This window comes from Poecilia mexicana, unplaced genomic scaffold (genome assembly GCF_051168715.1).
Source record: "Poecilia mexicana isolate PSO_F unplaced genomic scaffold, ASM5116871v1 scaffold_1, whole genome shotgun sequence".
Lineage (NCBI taxonomy): Eukaryota > Metazoa > Chordata > Actinopteri > Cyprinodontiformes > Poeciliidae > Poecilia > Poecilia mexicana.
The window spans coordinates 5,907,144-5,923,708 of NW_028263370.1; the positions used below are offsets into that span (position 1 = coordinate 5,907,144).

At 38.6% G+C, this 16,565-nt stretch overlaps 1 protein-coding gene across 1 annotated transcript; it reads left to right on the top strand.

Moving 5' to 3' along the window:
• The first annotated feature begins 1,207 nt into the window (after positions 1 to 1,207).
• LOC106912017 (neuronal acetylcholine receptor subunit alpha-3-like) lies at positions 1,208 to 15,397 on the top strand. Its single transcript, XM_088015091.1, is given in 8 exon segments — positions 1,208 to 1,230; positions 7,748 to 7,922; positions 8,626 to 8,670; positions 10,006 to 10,115; positions 10,768 to 10,975; positions 11,335 to 11,946; positions 13,232 to 13,507; positions 14,769 to 15,397. Coding segments are annotated over 8 exon segments (1,575 nt in total). The 3' UTR covers positions 14,895 to 15,397.
• Positions 15,398 to 16,565: the final 1,168 nt, after the last annotated feature.

Here is a 16,565-nt window from a genome sequence, read left to right on the forward strand (position 1 = left end):
CATGACTGATGATCCGGGGAGCTGTGATGTGTGTGTGTGTGTGTGTGTGTGTGTTCAGTTGTGTGGTAAGAAGGTTAAAGTCACAGTATTTATAAAGCAGCAACACAGAACAAAAGGGTGTGTGGTATTTTTTTATTTTTTACAAACTGAGTCACAAAGGTATATCCTGCTGCAGCCCTCACAGTTTCACTGCCACTTTTCGACTTGCTGCTTACATCAGTTTACGTTTTAACACAACTTCTCTAGATGCCACATTTGAGGCTGGTTTGACTTTGCAGATAATTCTGGAAGCAAAGAGCAAAGATTTCTGACTCATTTAAGGTTTGATTTAGAGGTAATTATTATCTTCCAGTGGGAAAAGCAAAGCTTTAATGAACCCTTTTTAAATGCAAGTGACCTACTATTGAGCTAACTCAGCTTATGTAGAATTTCAATTTGTCATTAATAATTTATGGCATTTAACAAATAGGTAATTCTGACTGATCTGACACAAAGTAAGTTTAATGTGATTTCCCTTCACACGGTAAGAAAAATATCATTTATTCACTGCATATAAACATTTGGTTTCAACTGTAAGCTTCTGAATTTGAAGAAAACACAAATTAAAAAAATACTAAAGATCTTTCTTATTTTATTTTATTTTATTTGCATTTAACCAAAATCAAACTATCTAATGATTTCCATACCAGTTTCATCCTGATAAGAGAAGCAGTCATCTTTGATGATCAAAAGAGAAAAGCTATTATGGGCAGATCTTCTTGGAAGGATATAAAGAGACAACCTGCTGAGTTTGTGTGCTGCATTTATTTAGCTTCTCTTTTTCGTTTTACTCTTCTTTTACAACCTTAAGATCCCAGCACAACACTTCACTCGCAAGTCTCCGAGGTTCAGAAGCTGTCGTCCTTTTGTTCTTCAGCTTTGTTCTCTTTTCTTTGGGTTTTCCTGCACAGCTGAACCCCTTGCGTTTGCTACTGGCGTGTTTTAATCATAAATATGTATTGTTTTGTGAGAGATGAAGACCTCCTCATTTATGCCCATCTATGTTTCCCTCCCTCTGTGCGTCTCTCTTACTCACTCTGCTTTAAAAGCATTTGCACGCTCAGGGGAGAATGGAGGCCAAATGGCTCCCTAACGCAAGCCTTCAGCACGACCCATAAAATGTTCTCTTGTTTTCCGTCACTTGCTGCATCTCGTCCCCCACTTCCAAATGTCAGCGAGACTGTAAACCACGTTTTCCTCCCAGTAAAAGCTCCAAAGATGCAGGAGGATCTCCATGCATTAATCTCTTCGGGTCAAGTTGAGGTCAAATTGGCGCTGAAAACATTTATTTTCGCTTTTTAAAATTGGAATGTTAACAGCATCTAATCAAGGATGCAGCACTTAAACTATATGCTTCTTCTAATTGCTGCCTAAACTCTAGCGCAACATTTTCTTGTCTGAATCAGTTTTCAGATCTAGATCCAGCACTAAGCTGCTCATGAAGCCTCCATAACTTAGATTGGCTTTCTCCTCTGGTTTTGACATTGCCTGCATGTCGAGTTGAATAATTTAAAATATACTGTGGAATGCATTAATTGTAGATGCTCTGGATTCTAATTTGCCACAGCTCCAGTCTTCTCACATCTCCTCTTCCATTCCTCTGCATCTCCACTCATTTTTTTGGGAAGATTTACTTCATCTATCTCAGCTAATCCCAGCTTTCAAAAAAAGTCCGGATACTGATTGGTTGCACATATCTACACATTTAGTGTAGTCTAGAAAGAAACTGTTATTCCACATGTTGTAGCTTATAACAGGTTTATCAGACATTTTTTTTTTTTTACCAAAATGCAAGTAGACAATCAGGTTTCAGGACTTTTCAATGTGTGCCCCATCAGATTAACACGAGTGACACAAAAAAAGACAGCTGCAATATTCAGTATTAAACGAAAAACTGGATTGCAATGGAGGAACTAAATAACTGAAAACATAAACTTATTTGTCTTGTTTGTTGAAGAAGAGTGGAAATTACAATTAGGCTTCCTCTCAGATAAAGATGTGTGTATCTCCGTGTTTCTGTTCCATCACAAATGATTCAAACGACTGCGTGCCATCATGTGCTGCAGAAGCCTGTTAATCGCCCATTCCTGTAAGTCTGGTACAGATACAATGTGAAATAGTTCAAAAATACAAGTTTTTATTTTTATGTTTGTAAAACACTGCATGTATAAAAATTGATAAGTAAAGTTTAACGGCTCACACATGGTTGATGTAACATGCTAATTTTGGGGGATTTTTTTTGTTGCTAAAAATAAAGGTCATAAGCAGAACCTCCACCGCGGCTGGAAACCAGAGTTTCATTAGAAACCGACACATTCATGTAGAAACGCATAAACTCAAGGCAAAAGGTCCAGCTGTAATTCAATCAATGAGTCTTAAGAGTGGTTCATTAGCTCCTAGCTCAAGGTTGTGTAGATTCAGGATGTTTGTCTGGAAACATTTAATTGATTTAAAGCTAGACACTCATGGAATCAAATGGAAATACATTTCCTTGACTTACTAATTACTCCTCCACATATCTTTTCCACAAAACATTTCCATCCCAATCCGCCTCTGAGCTCCTTATGGCCATTAAAAAAAAAAAAGAAAGAAAGAAATCACAAAGACAGCAGTGACCTGCACAGTTTTAAAAATGACAAAAACATCAACAGTTTCCATATATTTTCATTGAAGGCAGTCAAACTTAGTGTAATGATCTTATATTCGACTTCTCAGACGGGCTGACTGCTGTCTTTTCACAAAACTCTTCTCTCTCTATCTGTGGAGAAACTGTTGATTATGTTAAATAAAACACAGTTCAAGACAAAATGTATGTAATTTGTATGTTACTAGACCAAATAACATTCATCGGATGGTTACTATTTTTTGGTTTTGAGGTGGATTTCAGTCGTGCAAAATTTATTGTCATTTCACAAAATTTATTTAGAATAATTTCTGTAATATTTTATCCTAGTTTAAAGCAAAGTTGCTTCTCTTGTTTTAACGCAAAAGCCTTCTAAGGTATCATAAATGTGCTCATAACTCTCCACAGTTTTAAAAAACACACTGCAACGATCCTGTATGGAAAACTGTCACAAATATAAAACGAGGCAGACATAAAATCTGGATTTTGTCTCAGGTTTTGTGAGGCATTTCTTTGTCAAAAAGCCATTTCCAGACAAACACACTGTACGAGAAACATCGAATGAAAACTGTGGCAAAAATTATGAATTGAGAAAAGAACAAACACACATTGTTCGTTTTCAACTCAGCTTTCGAGTTGTTGCAGATCCGTATCTATATATCATTTCCTGCTTTTGTTTTTATTCCCCTTCAGCTTTTAAAGCAACGTTTTTATGTGGAAAGTGCCAGAGACTGTGGCTGCTCACGGAGTGTGAACCGTTCGTGCTTCCTTTGTTTTGCTCCCTCGATCGCCTCTTCGGTAGAGGAAAACAAAAGCTTGATGAAATTGATTTGTTCAGCAGCTGAACCATGACTGGTTGAGCTGTGAAGGAGGGTTAGCGAGCTGTCAGCTGCTAACTTCTTCAGTATAGTGTAAAGCAGTATTCCTATTTTTAAGTTTTTGCTTACTGGCAAATAATTTCACATTTCAAGTGCTGTTGTGGATGAAATTAGTTTCTTGTTAAAATATATATACTCTTTATCACAACATGTGTGTTTATCTAGGTGTAATAATAGATACTGAAGCATAATTACTGATGGTAAGAAGTAATTCACCTGTGGCTGTTTTTTGATTCTCCACATGAAAGACATCCTGCCGTGTTAAATGTTTTATGTCCATATCATGTGTGTGGATTTAGTCAGTAGAAAGTATTTCTCCTGTATATGTTAAAACAAAGATTAGGCATCATGACGGCATTTTGATGTTTTTTGATTTAAAAATACATAATATCTTCTATTTTGTGTCACCTTGTAGATTATTTTCCATAACTTTATATGACAATTTGACGTTTTTCTCTGCCTCGCTGGAATCTCCTCCGAAGTTTCCCTGCTTTTTAAAACTCCATTTAAAGCAGCGCTGCCACGTACTAAGCATCTATCAGACAGCAGGCTCAGAGCTCTGGATTCAAATAATCTCCTGAGTGACATCTTAAGAAGGCTTTGCTTTCAGCTTCTCTCCTCTCCTTTTTCACTTCTTTTCATCTAGCTGTTTTTTTTTGCTGTTTTCATTTTTATTTTTGGTTAACTCTCGTGTTGTCTCTGGAGGCCTGCCATCGAGAGTTCATCAGCGGCGGGGTTCATGGTGTCATTGTTGTGTGCAGTGATGGTGAGAGGTTATCTTCTGTGTCTGAAGGCGGGAACTTGATGAAAAAAAGGGTCGGCAGGATTTCGTCAGCAGTCCATTCCAATTAACTCTTGTTCTTTATGCTTTTATCTTCCCCAGCTTAATTTAGTCAAATGATGATAGTATTTTAAAGGTTTTTGGAGACAAACACTGAAAGCGACCCAAGATTTCTTTTCATATCGTGCTCCCTATTCTTATTTTTTTTTTAGTTTTCTCTGCTCTTTGCTGCCCATCGTCAAAGGAACAAGCCTTTCAAATCCTTCCACCAGTGTAGTTTTTTTGTTATCAGTCCAGAAATAATGGGGACACCAATGCTTTACACAGTAAAAACTTAATTACAATGTGGATCATTTGTATGGAAACCTCTAAAAACATTTGTGCATGTGCAGAAACAAGAAACTGAATAGAAACAGGGTAAAACTGAAGTGACAATATGCAGTATTTTGGCCTCAGGAGAGTTAATTAGAGGACATCAGCACATTAAACAGATGCTAAAACTAAACATCCACACATACCTTCACTGATGATGAGTCACCATTTGCACATTGAATATCACTTAGAGAAAATCACAACAAAGTTCAAATGTCATTGTGACTTTGTGATGTGAACTATTATTGGAAGAAAAAAAAACAGTTTTTATCGGTAGCCAATAATCTTAAGTGATGTCACTTGAGTATAATGACAATATTTTCTCATGTAGATCTGCGTTACTGATTTTTACTCAAAAATGTCCAGCAATAACATAAGACCCTAATACCACTTTGAGTCAATTCTGACAGCTACTGAGTAGTTTAATAATTTACAATCTAAGAGATTACCACGTCCACAGAGCAGTGTTGAGTTTGGACAGCCGACAGTGATGAATGCCTTTAACAGAACAGCAGAGCCAATGAAAGCCTTTTCACCAAACCGAGGCCTTGCAGAAGGAGGAACTTGTCAATTGCTTTAATAGTCAGCAAAGACTGAATCAGCTGGCTCTAACATGGTTTTGTTGTGACTGCTCTTTAGTAGGTGAAAAGGTTTTACCCTTTTCAAGGTGGAAAAGCTCTTCTTTCCCACTTTGTCAAAAGGCATGAAAACTCTTGGATAAAAGAGTCTTATATAAAATCAATCTTTGTTGCTTTCACCAAGTGCCGCCTCACAGAGTTCCCATCCCCGTGCCTCCTCCACTCAACTCCTCCAGACTAGCGGCAGCAGCAACTAGCAAACACCTGGTGGAACTGCATGTCTGCTGGACTTATCATACAAACAGTGCAACGCTCCTGAGGATGGCTGATAACTGCATAATGGAGGAGCATTGTTGTGATGACGTGCTGAAGGCAGAGTGTCACCTCCTTTAAGAGCAGGAGCTTTTTAAAGAGACAGAGGCCAAATTTAAGGCATTTAAGCTGATTTACATAGAATATATAACATCTGAAGGTATATAGGTACATAGGGCCTTTGTACTGTACACCAAATACATATTTCAGATTCTCAAGTTTTGTTTTCTTTTGAATATTTCAGATATGCTCAACAACAGCAGCAGCAGGTTTTCCTTGAATATCAGGAGTCCTCAAATCCAGTCCTTGAGGGCCGGTGTCCTGCAACATTTAGATGTGTCCCATGTTCAACACGCCGCAGTCAAATGGCTGAATCACCTCCTCAGTACGCAGTCATGTTGCTGCTAGCAACCTCATTATTTGGCTCAGATGTTGAGCTAGAGACGCATCTGAAACCGGCAGGACATCGACCCTGAAGGGTCGGTTTTGAGGATCCCTGGTTTAGACTCACGTTCCACAGAAAAGTCAGCAAACAGGTGAATCAGCAAATATTGTACAGCACATAGGCAGGTATACGGTGCATTGAGAAAACAAATAGCTGCACCTTGCATTAAATCAACAAACACTGACATTAGTCCCTTGCATGGGTTTAATCATCAAAATACACCAAAAATGAACCTGAAAGAATTTATGTTATATTGTTTGTATTTTACACAACCAATATATAGGTTATATATTCTGATGTATATATTTATTGATGTCATCATTAAATTACTTGTTTGCATCCGACTCGGCCAAATACCCCTAAAGACCACTCACCTCTGATCCCCGACGGACATTGTGACATCAACGCATATATTTAGAAAGATATTGACAAGCTATCGTGTTTAAAAAGTGCAGGAGTGATCCCTAACGCAATTGAGTTTTTTTTTGCAGTCACGTCTTTTAGATTTCTATTACTAAGCTTTTATGTGGGTATTCATTTCATTTTTACACGCATACAAGTTTTAAGCTTTGCTCCAAGAAGAGCTTAGTAACAGAAATCTAAAAAAAAAACTCTGCGGAAAAACTTGAGAAAGTAATTGGTCCTCCCACCTTCTATGCCTGCACCAAAATAAAAAAAAAAAATCTTTCATATCTTATCCACAGGCTATAGTCAACGTCTTTTCACTGGGCTAAAATAGCTTCTTCCCCTTGGTTGACATAATCACAATGTCCCTCAGGCAACCTACGTCAGGACAATTTGTAAATACAACTGCAAATATATATATATTTTTTGCTAAATGTAGTCATGAAATGAGGCATCCAGACAGACACACACCTATATTAGGTTAATCGTGAAATATTGTGTCTGAACTCACCGTACAGGATTAATCAGGGGAAGAGAGCGGATATGCTTGTCAGAGCTTATTTCACTGTTATTTACTTCTTTTGTAAATACTAATCCCAGGTATTTTAATACCTGCTCAAATAAACATATCCAAGAGTTGATGTGTGCCCACGCAGGGCAGAGTCTCCTGGTTTGACAGGGTTTGTTTTGGAGCTGTTATGAAGCTAGAGACGGAGGGAGAGAAGAAAGTAAATGTTGAAAATAAGAGGAAAAACGAAGCAAATTTAAGGTGAAGATAAAGGTACTCCATTAAATCTATACTGGTATTTATGGGCCATGTAAAAAATGTTAACTAAATTTACATAAAATATATTGAGGCACCAATAGAAAATTACAACTTTAAGATGGCCGGGGTAAGAATTGGGTGAGGCGATAATTTCCCTAAGCGTGTTCAACAAAATTAAAACAAAGAAAGAAAATACATCTTTTTTCGTTTGGCCCTTCAACACTGAAAGTTATCCCTCATCTCAGACTTGCTCAAAGAAAACTTTTTACTCTGATCTCAGCAGTGAAGAGATACTCTAAAGAGAGAATTTTGCAGACGGTTCATCGAATATCATAAAACATTTACAGCACAAATTCAAAAAGCTCACTAATGAGAAGCTGCATCATAATTAGAAGGAGACAAAGCCTGGCTTCCCCCAGCTCTCAATCAAAGTCATCCCCAACGCGACTGAATCTGATTAGACGGGCTGTGGAGGATGGCTGCAACTGATCAGGTTCTCATTGAACTCCCTCTTTTCTTTCATTTTTTTTTTACACTTTTGGTCACAGTTTTCTCTCCCTACTCTTTCTTCCTTTAACTTCAGACTGTGTCGCATCCAAGGCGGAGGACCGGCTCTTCAGGAAGCTTTTTAGACGGTACAACCAGTTCATCAGACCCGTGGAGAACGTTTCTGATCCTGTTACCGTGGAGTTTGAGGTCTCCATCTCGCAGCTTGTTAAAGTCGTAAGTTTTTCTCTTCAGGAGACGCACGCATTTCAGAGAATTCAGTACATCCATGTGTCTTGTTTTAACTTATTCTTTGTGTCACGATCAGTCTTTGTGAAAAGGAATGTGTTTTCCGTGATCGTCAGATTGCCCAGCTTCTGATAAAAAAATAATAGAAGCATTTCTATAGTTCATCCAATTTCAGAGACTTATGCGGCTCTGGAGTTTGCTTTGCGATTTGTGACTTGGTGGCTGTAAGTTTGTATCTGAAAGCACATTTTTGTTCAAATCCCTCAAAAGACAATCTTCAGAGTAGGAGAAAAAAAATACCTGGGAGAAACTTGTCAGATTGGGCTCACATGTAGTTATACTTATCTGCATGATCAGCAAGGTGAGATTAAGCTGAAGGCGAGTGTATTGACCTGTGTGTTTGAGCTCTGACGAATGTGTCACACATGTGGGTCTGTGGCTTTCTGGGGTGGCTTGTGCAAAGTCGTGAGAATCACTGGACTGTGAATCAAACCTGAATGGTCAATACAGAGAATGGCAGCGAGGCGGTGACACCTGAACCTCTATGTAAAGTTGACCTTTTCAGCTGAACAACCTCTGCACCAGAAAACACAAATTGAAAGAAAGGATTGTCTTTTTGTTCCCAAGGTTGTTGTTGGATTTTCACAACAACATCTAACTTTCATGTTCTTCTCTGCTGTTTCTTGTGCAGGATGAGGTGAATCAGATCATGGAAACAAATTTATGGCTCCGGCATGTGAGTTGACAATACACAAGGATTGTGAAAACTTTTGCCACGCACTGTAAGTCAGATGCTTATATCGTATTGCAAAAATAGAAATAAATAATACTATTTAAATATGCGTACCCTTTGAAAAGTACCACAGCTCACCATTAAATAGGGAAAAAATTGAACTTTATGATGAATTGAAATGTGCATCTCTAGTTACTTTTTTAATTTAATTTATTTTGATTTTCCAGATTTATACAATAAACTTTGTTGATACTTTTTTTTTTTACACCATTTTACAGCATTTTGTTTTGGTCTCAAGTAAAACACCAGCAGGTTTCTGTGACAGTAAATTTGCCTTTTGATTGAATCTCAAGGCCACAATAATCTACAATACCGGAGCCCATCAAGAATTATCCTGGCAATCATAATGCAAACTCGGTGGATGGATAAATGGAAAAACCAGTGTAGCATGAACTGGTTAATTAAAAATCTTCCAGGTCATGACTGAGCATTAATCCGTCTCGCTAATGAAAAAAAAAAAAAAAAATCATCTAGAGCGACATCCAAATAGCCAAGACTAATGGATCCACAGCTCATAAAACGTTAGCTGCAGGTATTTTGGCTGAATAAATGAACGTGCTGATCTGTTACTTACCAGTGAAGAATTTATTCATACTTTCTGAGCTGCTCGCTGTACAGACATGTCTACTGTCGGTAGCTTCATTCTTTTAAAAAAAATGGAACCAAGAAAATCGTTTTTCACAAGTACCGCAGGGGCAGAAGAAAGAGGATCGGTGGAATTTTACTCCATGGCGTTGTACTTAGATGGCTTCCCAGATCAGAAAAACAGTTCTGATTGCAAGTATTTTTTTCTTCCCTTACAAAGAGATGCAACATCTTCACTAAACAACAAACACATTAATAATGTGTATGGTATCAATATAATCATTTGGTTTCCTGAATATGTTTCTTGTGTGTAAACAAAAAGTCTCTCACACAGATTAAAACTTGTCAACTTTTAGGCTTTACACTGGTTATATAATCATCAATGGATCTTCATCTTTCAGACATTAATTATATTTTATATCCTAGCATGTTTAGCTGCTTTGTCAACTACCCTGCTTCGTATGAAGACCGGCAGTAAAAATATAATTCTCAAAGAATCCTCTAACATAATTTTAGAAAAATTAGTATAATTTCTGGGATTATACAGCCGGATAAATTCCCAAAGCGAAGTGTTGTACTACACATGTCAAACCAGAACTTACCAACACAATCTTGCAGCCACACATTGCCAAGAGAAAGGTAGAATATATAAAAAAAAACAGGAAACAGCCGTGTTTGATTTCTCTCTTCCAGATTTGGAACGACTACAAATTAAGATGGATGCCAGCAGAGTTTGATGGGATTGAATTCATCCGAGTTCCCTCAAACAAGATTTGGAGACCTGATATTGTTCTCTACAACAAGTGAGGCTTTTCATCATCATCAGAGTCAGAATTCATCTGTCTGTACTGACATCACGTTGGAGTGACGAAGAGCTACGATTATTTATTGATTACTATTGGGAGCAAAAGATAAGACAGTTGCTCAGTGTTTTGAATAATTTCAAAACATCTTGATTCTAATTTATGAAGTTTTAAAAAAAGTAACTACAAGTACAATAAATGAGACCTGAACGTCAAAAGTTGGTCACAGCTTAAAATTTGTTTTATGTCTAAAATATTTCATACCAAGTATAAACAGAGAAGAACACACTCAAAAGAAACTCAAATAAAAGAATAAAAATAAAACAGAGAAAAAGACAAATTCACTGGAGTATGTTGATGTCAGTTTAGAAGTTTAAATTGGTGATGATGATGTTATGGTCAGCAGTTGAGTTACTTTGTGCCATGTGTCCTGCAGCCTCAGTCCGTCTTTATTGCTGCTTACAGCAAAACGGCTCATTTCACACACAAACTTTTTCTAGCCTAACATTTCTTCTTCTGTGCCTCCATTTCCTATTTTTCCTCTTATTGTTTGAAACAATTCCCTTTCTCCCATCTTTGTGTCCTGTTTTAACCACACTCGTGTCATGTCGTTTGACGCCCCGGCTGTCTTGGAAACGTGTTGATACTGCAGTGCTGTGGGTGACTTCCTGGTAGAGGACAAGACCAAAGCCTTGCTGAAGTATGACGGTACAATCACCTGGGTTCCTCCTGCCATTTTTAAATCCTCATGCCCGATGGATATCACCTACTTCCCTTTTGACTATCAAAACTGCTCCATGAAGTTTGGCTCCTGGACTTATGACAAAGCCAAGATTGATCTTGTACTCATTGGATCCAAGGTTAGTACGTGTGTCAGCTTCCAGTGTTATGTTATAGAAATCTTTAATGATTCACCATTTTCTGCTTTTTTTAAAGGGACTCTTAAGACACACGTTTTTGGTCCAAGCATAAAATCCACCAGTTTTCCTTTCTAAATGCTGCCAGGGCTCTGCTGCTTTGTTTCCATTTAGTTTTTCATTAGTCTTCAATCAGCTGTTGACAAAACCTCTTTGTTAAAGGTTCATAAAATTATAAAATCTTACCTTCTTTTTAACATCCAACAATGTCAAACTTTTTTACGATTTACACCACTTTAAAAACGAGTGTCTGTTGTCCTCGTAGTAGATCATTCATCTTGGAAATCCTGCTCGCCTCCTAGGTAAATCTCAAAGACTTCTGGGAAAGCGGGGAATGGGAAATCATTGACGCTCCGGGCTACAAGCACGACATCAAGTACAACTGCTGCGAGGAGATCTACCCGGACATCACGTACTCCTTCTACATCCGCCGCCTGCCGCTGTTCTACACCATCAACCTCATCATCCCCTGCCTCCTCATCTCTTTCCTCACAGTGCTGGTTTTCTACCTCCCATCTGACTGTGGAGAGAAGGTCACGCTCTGTATCTCCGTCCTGCTCTCCCTCACTGTGTTCCTGCTCGTGATCACAGAGACCATCCCCTCAACGTCACTGGTCATCCCCCTCATCGGAGAGTACCTGCTCTTCACGATGATCTTCGTCACCCTCAGCATCGTCATAACCGTTTTCGTGCTGAACGTGCACTACCGCACGCCCATGACGCACACCATGCCGTGCTGGGTGCGGTCCGTGTTCCTTAAAGTGCTGCCCAGGATCATGCTGATGCGTAGGCCGATAGATGAGGAGGGTAGGGCCGGGTGGTTGGACGGCAGTGGGGAAGCAGGAGGAGCTGGAGGGGGAGGAGGAGGCGGAGGAGGGAAAGGACGGAGGAAGAGGAAGAACAGCTTGATTCAGGTACGGAAATCTGACCCGGCCGCGTAGAAACTTGTTTCTCTTGAAGTTTCTCATGCATCATTTTTGGGACACGTCAGATTGTGGCACCGCAGTACCACCTTCTGTTAGAAATAGTAACAACATTCCCCTAAGCTAATATTTTGTTGAACCTAAGGTCACGTCAGATAAAAAAAAAAAAATATTGGTGACCTGTTCAGAAATATTCACATTTCAATGTATTTGAAAAAACAAAACAAAAAAAAAACAAAACTAAACACTAAATATACTTACTGACCATGACCATCGACTCGGACCAGGACTTTACATTTCTTACTTCTCAGCCAGTCCTTGGTGCACTTCCTGTTTTTATTTTGTTTTTGTTTGTTTTTTTGGCTCACTGGATCAACATACATGTTTTGCAGATGGTCTCTTATTGTTCTTGAGCAGCCTATCATGATAAGCTGCCCAGGTTTGGTTGGCTTCAGTTAAAAAACAAAAACAACAAAAAAACAACTGTTAATCAGAGATTTAAAAAATAATGTTTTGCTCAAGTTTTAACTCATCAGAAAGGCAGGAAAACTTTATGAAGTGTAGCAGGAATCTCCCCTCCTGGATTTTCTCCAGGAAGTACCTACAGATGAAGTTTGGGCCAACAACCATTTATCAAAAAGCTGTCACAAAACAGGGAATTAATGTTTAAAGACAGACTTTTGAATCTTATTGTTTTCCTACGGCAGCTGACTCTCCCCATCATCCGCTTGCACACCAGATGCCCTCGTGTCTGGTGTGATCTAATCAATTATAATGTAAACAGTTTATCAGCATACAATGAATCAAGCTAAAGCCCTGACTCTTTGGTGTTTCTGTGAAACTGAATCAGCAGGTCGATTTTTCTTGTGCAGTGAAAGGTGTGCACACATTTTCATGTCATTAGACGTTGGGCCTGTTTGAATAAAAAGTGTGTTCTGCATTTCATTTAAATTAACACTTTTCGCAGTATTTTCATGGGATAATCATAACATGTAAAGGAACGATTTCTGATAATGTGTTACTTTCTGTTTAAGCAGAAGACATTGGGGGGAATAGTTTTCTGGGGGTATAATCAATAAGGTCGTTGAGAAGGTTCTGCTTATCAATCTTTTAAAAAAATCCGTTCTTAAGATTCCCCTGTTGATGTTGTACAGCTGAGGTTGACAGTGTCACGCCGTCGTTTTGGTTTTACCACATCTGAAATGAGTGATGTGTCGTCATCCAAGATCTTTCCCAAACAGAGTCTAGTTTCCGGCTGTGCTTGTGTCCCCTCCAGCAGGTCGGAGGAGGCTCCCTCAACTGTCTGGAGGTCGCTGGGGACAGTAAGCTTGCGGCCATGGAGGGCTGCACTGGCAAGAAATGTCCCTGCCCCTGCCAGCACGTGAGGGAAACCCCAGAGACGCCAGAGTCTGCGAAGGTGCCTGGTCAGCTGAGTCCACAGAACATAAACACGGTGATGGCCTTCTCCGTGGTGTCACCCGAGGTCAGACAGGCCATCGAGAGCGTCAAGTACATAGCTGAGAACATGAGGAGCAGGAACAAGGCCAAAGAGGTGCCGTGTTTTTCCAGCTTCTCTGAATTTTTTTATTGACGTGGGATTTACTCTTTACTGCCTTTATGGTTTAAGTGGTCTGTCATTATGGTACAGTAAATTACAGAAGAGACTGTTAGTCCTATGTGGGTTTATAAACTGGATAAGGAGTCTGTCAGTGGACTTATGAATTTGTGTCAAAAACTTCAGTTTTTAAAGATAAACAGGAGATAGTGCTTTGCTGTTGGACTGGTCTATGGCAATGAAGAAAAACAACTTGCGTAGGATGACGTAGTGCTACAAAAACTATTAAACAAACCCACAGATTTGTCAAAATAGTGTTTCTATCTTAGATTTATTAAATAAAGTAATTCATATATGTTTTACCGTCTTGTATTAAGTACTCCAGGATGATAATTAATAGGCTACGAACCAATTCAACCCAGAGATGCTGATGAGGAATACAAGAAAACAGTGTGTATAGCCATTGCATCATTTTAAATGTATTTCTGACATGTTGCCATGTTGCTGTTTTCACCGTTCTCTGTTCTCTCTACAGGTGAGTTCATTTCACCCTTTTTCTCACCTTACATTGTAACACCAATTCTTCTTTACACATGCCAGTTTCCTGCCGCGAAACTGCACCGTGTAGATTTTCTGAATGAATCTTAAAAATGATGCAGTGTAGAAGTGATACAGCTCTTTCGATTGTTTAAATATACCTTTTGTATGTACAAGGCGGTAGAAAATAAACACACTGCAGGGGTTCTTTTGCATAATACATTTATGCAAAAAAACACCACATTCGCACGGAAGGCCTATGGGAGAGCAGCATTCAAAAACTTCCCTAAATTGATGCAGAACCTAAACTGCTCTGAGAGTTCACAATGGTTCAGGTTGGAACAGAGGGTTCGCTTTAGGCTTTACTCCCCGGTCTGTCGGCTGTAAATAAAGAGGATGGAGTCTCCCGATGGGGAGCAGAAACGCTTGATATGAAAAACTCAGACGGATTTCTCAAAGTGCCTGTTGCTGTGGATTGAAATTAATTATCATATCAATTAATTCATGTGTAAATAATGTATCAAATTTATGTTGACTCATGAAATTTGTAGAAACTTTCTCCTGTTTTTTCTTGATTTGAACATTTTCCATCCTGTTAAAGTTGGTATTTCAATCTTGAGTCACCTGGTTCCTGCTTACCGCGGACAATAGAAAAATATATCATTTCATGCGTAATACCTCAAGTGTTTTTTTTCTCTCTTTTTTTGTCTTCTACTTATAGGTAGAAGACGACTGGAAGTACGTCGCTATGGTCATCGACAGAATCTTCCTCTGGGTCTTTGTGACAGTGTGCGTCCTGGGAACCATGGGCCTCTTCATCCAGCCCCTCTTTGGTTTCGTCTCGTAACCGTTGTAAAACTCTGGGTTCTCAGCCACATTGTGACAACCAACACTAAGAGAACTTTCCTTTCTCAGTCGACTCATGACTGGATGCAGTTCTGAGACTTAAGGCATCGCTGGATGTGCTGGCTTTCCTCAATAAAAGCCTCACAAAGTTAAGAGAGAATTTTAATTTAATTAGTTGGTGTACTGCAATATGTTAGCGAAGATTGAAATGTAGTTATTGCATGTATCTGATGACTGTTTTTTTTAATTTTTTTTAACCAAAGTGATTATCTTAATTTTCCCCTTGTTAGGATAATTTTAAATTAAGGGCATGGTGGCTCTTTCAATGATGTGGCAAATTTAGATTTTTGGATAGTGCATTTATTGCCACACCTGCTTAAGGTATTCAAATAAAAAACACAGCCAAAAATAACACAGCTGGGCTGATATATAATCTATGTTGTTGCATTTTAGTTCTGATTTATACATGATGTACATACAGGTAAATTGATTTCCGGCGTAAAATGTGAAAAAAAAAAAAAAAAACTGCTGCAGAAAAACCACAGTCATTGAATCAGGGAAATAATTTGTGCATTGTAGAACACATACACAGAAAAGAAGGCTGCAATGTTTTAATGACTTGGTCAAAGAAAACAGAGCCACGTTGCTCTCCAGTTAGCGCTATTTTTGGGTTACATAAAATAACAGGTTAGCGGACCAGCAACACGACTTAGAAGTTGGGTTTTAATGGAAGCCTCTGACAGCAATCATGCTAAATTGCAATGATCAGGGATTTATCTTGTATTTTAAAAGAGATACCTTTAAACAAAAATGGATGATTTTGCTAGATGATTATTCCGGTTTGGGTTGAAATCAGCAGCGCATTCAGTGATACTTAGGAGTTGAACATCATCCAGTATTTGTCGGTGAACTGGAAACTTTCAAAACAAGCACATGACACAAACTCTCTCTAACCTGTGAAAGTCAACCATGCATCCACCATCCAGTGAGGTACACACCTGGATAACTGTAACACAAGCTGCTCAAAACTCTGTTCTGAAAGGCAATTCTAATTATTTGTGGTTTTGCATAATTTATGTTTATTCGGGCATTACCTGCAGGACATTTTTTGTTGTTGTTGTTTCTGGCTATTTAATGTATTTATTTAATTATCTATTTATTTATAGTAATTACAAAATATGTCATTACTGACGCCATGTCTGGTTATTGTTTTATAAGCTAATTGAATGGCCTTGTAAATGCTCAGTGAAATTATGCTTGATTAGTTTCTCTTAAAATAGCAGCCCACTTATGATTCCATCAGAGGGCTCTTAATGCCCAATTCCATGGCTAATAATTAAACCTTTTTTTTATGTCACTCAGGATTAGTCTTGTTACTGAACTCAAAAGTGTATAAGATGCATGCATGAGAAAAATGACGAATGCTTTCACCCCAGAGCTGGGTGATACAGTGAGTTAATGATTACTGTAGCTAATAATAACCCAGGATTAGCTTTTCTCTATGTGTGAATATGTTTGGATTTGTGCAACAGGATGTGTGCTTCCAGTTAACTCTGCAAAAAGCACCCAAAGAGAAGAGAAATTAAAAAGGCTATACAATCAGGTCACAGGCCATTTTAGTAGGTCCACCTTTCCATTTGGTTACTAGAATTAGCACAAATAAAGCATCAGT